The 2,167-nt window shown below is 39.8% G+C and overlaps 1 protein-coding gene across 1 annotated transcript in view; it reads right to left on the reverse strand.

The window, feature by feature from the left end:
- The window catches only part of LOC122089323 (endoplasmic reticulum-Golgi intermediate compartment protein 3-like), an 11,916-nt gene extending 9,973 nt beyond the window's left edge, over positions 1–1,943 (reverse strand). Inside the window, exon 1 of the mRNA XM_042658968.1 lies at positions 1,576–1,943. Within this exon, the coding sequence (XP_042514902.1) occupies positions 1,576–1,714 (139 nt within the window). The 5' untranslated portion in view covers positions 1,715–1,943. The remainder of the gene's footprint in view (positions 1–1,575) is intronic.
- Positions 1,944–2,167: the final 224 nt, after the last annotated feature.

Genomic DNA, 2,167 nt, shown 5'->3' on the forward strand with positions numbered 1-2,167 from the left:
ACCCAAAAAAAAAAAGGCAATGGCATTTCCATTGTGGATCCATGTCCATACATATTGACATGCAATTTTCTGGGAGTGAGGGCAACAAGTCCATGTAACATAGCATATGATGCATGCATTCATGTATGCAGAATGAGGAAAATGCTATTCACCCATTTGGTAAGAGGAGGTTTGACAAACCCCACCCCCAACCACGCTCAATCGGCCGAGACGGGCCCCAAAAAAAAAAAAGTCAGCCTTGCTCACTCCTTGAAGGACTTAGGAAGAGAGCTTGGTGAGCACTTAGAAAGCTTGGGAGAATGGATGTTTTATGGCACTAGAACTTTGAGTACAAGGCATACCAGCTTGCTTGCTTGCTTGCTTGGTGCCTTGACCAAATAAAGCCACCCCTATTTATAGGCATGCATGGTTACAAAGAATGTCTAAGAGTATTACATTTGTCATCCATCCAATGGCTAGGAACGTTCTAGCCAAAAATCCTAGATCATTCACACAACCTTAGTGAAGAACTCTAGAACTTCCTACACCTCTTACTTTGTACAATTCTCTAGAGCAATCCAACGTTTAGAGGGTTTGCTACAAGTATCTAGTCTTCTTGCACAATGGTAGAAAGTTCTAGATCATGAGCCTTGCTTAGCCCAATGGTTCCTAAACACCCCACACATACACAAACTGAATGTGCTATGGACCCTAAGGTAAAGTAAAATTTGGGATTCTTTCTCCGTATCAGACATTTTAGTGCGGTTAATCAGCTCAATTCAAAAGGCATATTTGAATAGGTACTGATAATCCATTCGTCCCAAGTTGTTCTCTACCACCTTGAATTCTACCATTGTTACAAATTTCATTGATCCTCGTAACTCCTCATATATCAGTCATGATATTGTAGAAACTTGGATTCAATAATTAGTAATAAACCTATCTAGGATACATCTGTAACAACGATACTGCACGTTGATATTGGCAGTTGCTCCATTGTGAAAACTGATATAGAAATTAGCCGGTCTTATGGCACTATTAGGTGTGAATTGGGCTAGGTCTAAGAGCTGTTATTGCTAACTAAAAATTAAGTGCAAGCTGAAGCTTCTTCATAGGCTTATAACCTTAAGGTTCTCCTATCCTCTTCTTCATTGTTCTAGAATGAAATACTTTCTGATGAGCCAATTGATTAGCCACGCAAGGAATTCTTTTTACCATATATTGTGATAGATTTGGGCTTGGTATTTTCACATGGGCAACTTTTTAAACATATGCACTTCAAACATTTAGCACCAAATTCAAAACTAATATTTTACTATGTAGAGCATGTAATTAATGCAAAGATTAGTTCTTTTTTCCTCTCGCATCCAAATCACCTTTTTCAATTCTAGAATCAAATCGATACAAGGAAAGAAAAAAAGCAATTATCTGGGTAGTGGAATGGTTGCACAAATTTTCAATTACAGCCCTTTTATCACCACCACCATCATCACATAAACCCCAAATCTTTGAAATAAAAGACAAATACAACAAGAAAAAGGGTACCAGAACAAGTATATGTAAAGCAAAAGGAGGACAAACAGAAAGAAAACTTACTAAGCTCCGATAAGAAGAGAAGAAGCATAAAAAAAGCAGAAACAAGAGTGATAACTCCTCCAGAAAGGGTTCTAGCGTAGAAATCCTCATTGATCTTTGGATAAGCGTCGAGATTTCGGAGCTTGTTTAGAATCTCCATCTCTTCCGCTTGGATCAATGTGAAGAATTTAGATTTCTCTTCCTCTCTCCAAATATAAAGAGAGAAGCTGGAAGCTGGGAGCCTGGAACTTCCCGAGCTTTCCCTTTCTTTAATGGAACTACGGACAGGTTCTCTTGGTCTCCGCTAGTTAACCTGGTTTGACCCAAATTAGTACAACCCTCGGAAAGAAGAGAGAGAGAGAAGATATAGAAAAGGTTGACGGTGAAGGGAGGCACATGGACAACTAGCACCAGTCCACGCCGTCCACCTTTGGCACAACCGGCAATTCCGGACTACCCATAAATCCTTTGGTTTTCTGGGTTTAGCTAGATTTTTCCTGTCCAACCTCCGGTTCGATTTAGGGTTTTCAAGGGGTCACTACGATGGTGATTGGATTGGTTCATCACCTGTTGATTGGCGTATCTCATGTTTTGTATGGTGAGATCGGATGGT

The sequence above is a fragment of the Macadamia integrifolia genome, chromosome 9, assembly GCF_013358625.1.
Source record: "Macadamia integrifolia cultivar HAES 741 chromosome 9, SCU_Mint_v3, whole genome shotgun sequence".
Lineage (NCBI taxonomy): Eukaryota > Viridiplantae > Streptophyta > Magnoliopsida > Proteales > Proteaceae > Macadamia > Macadamia integrifolia.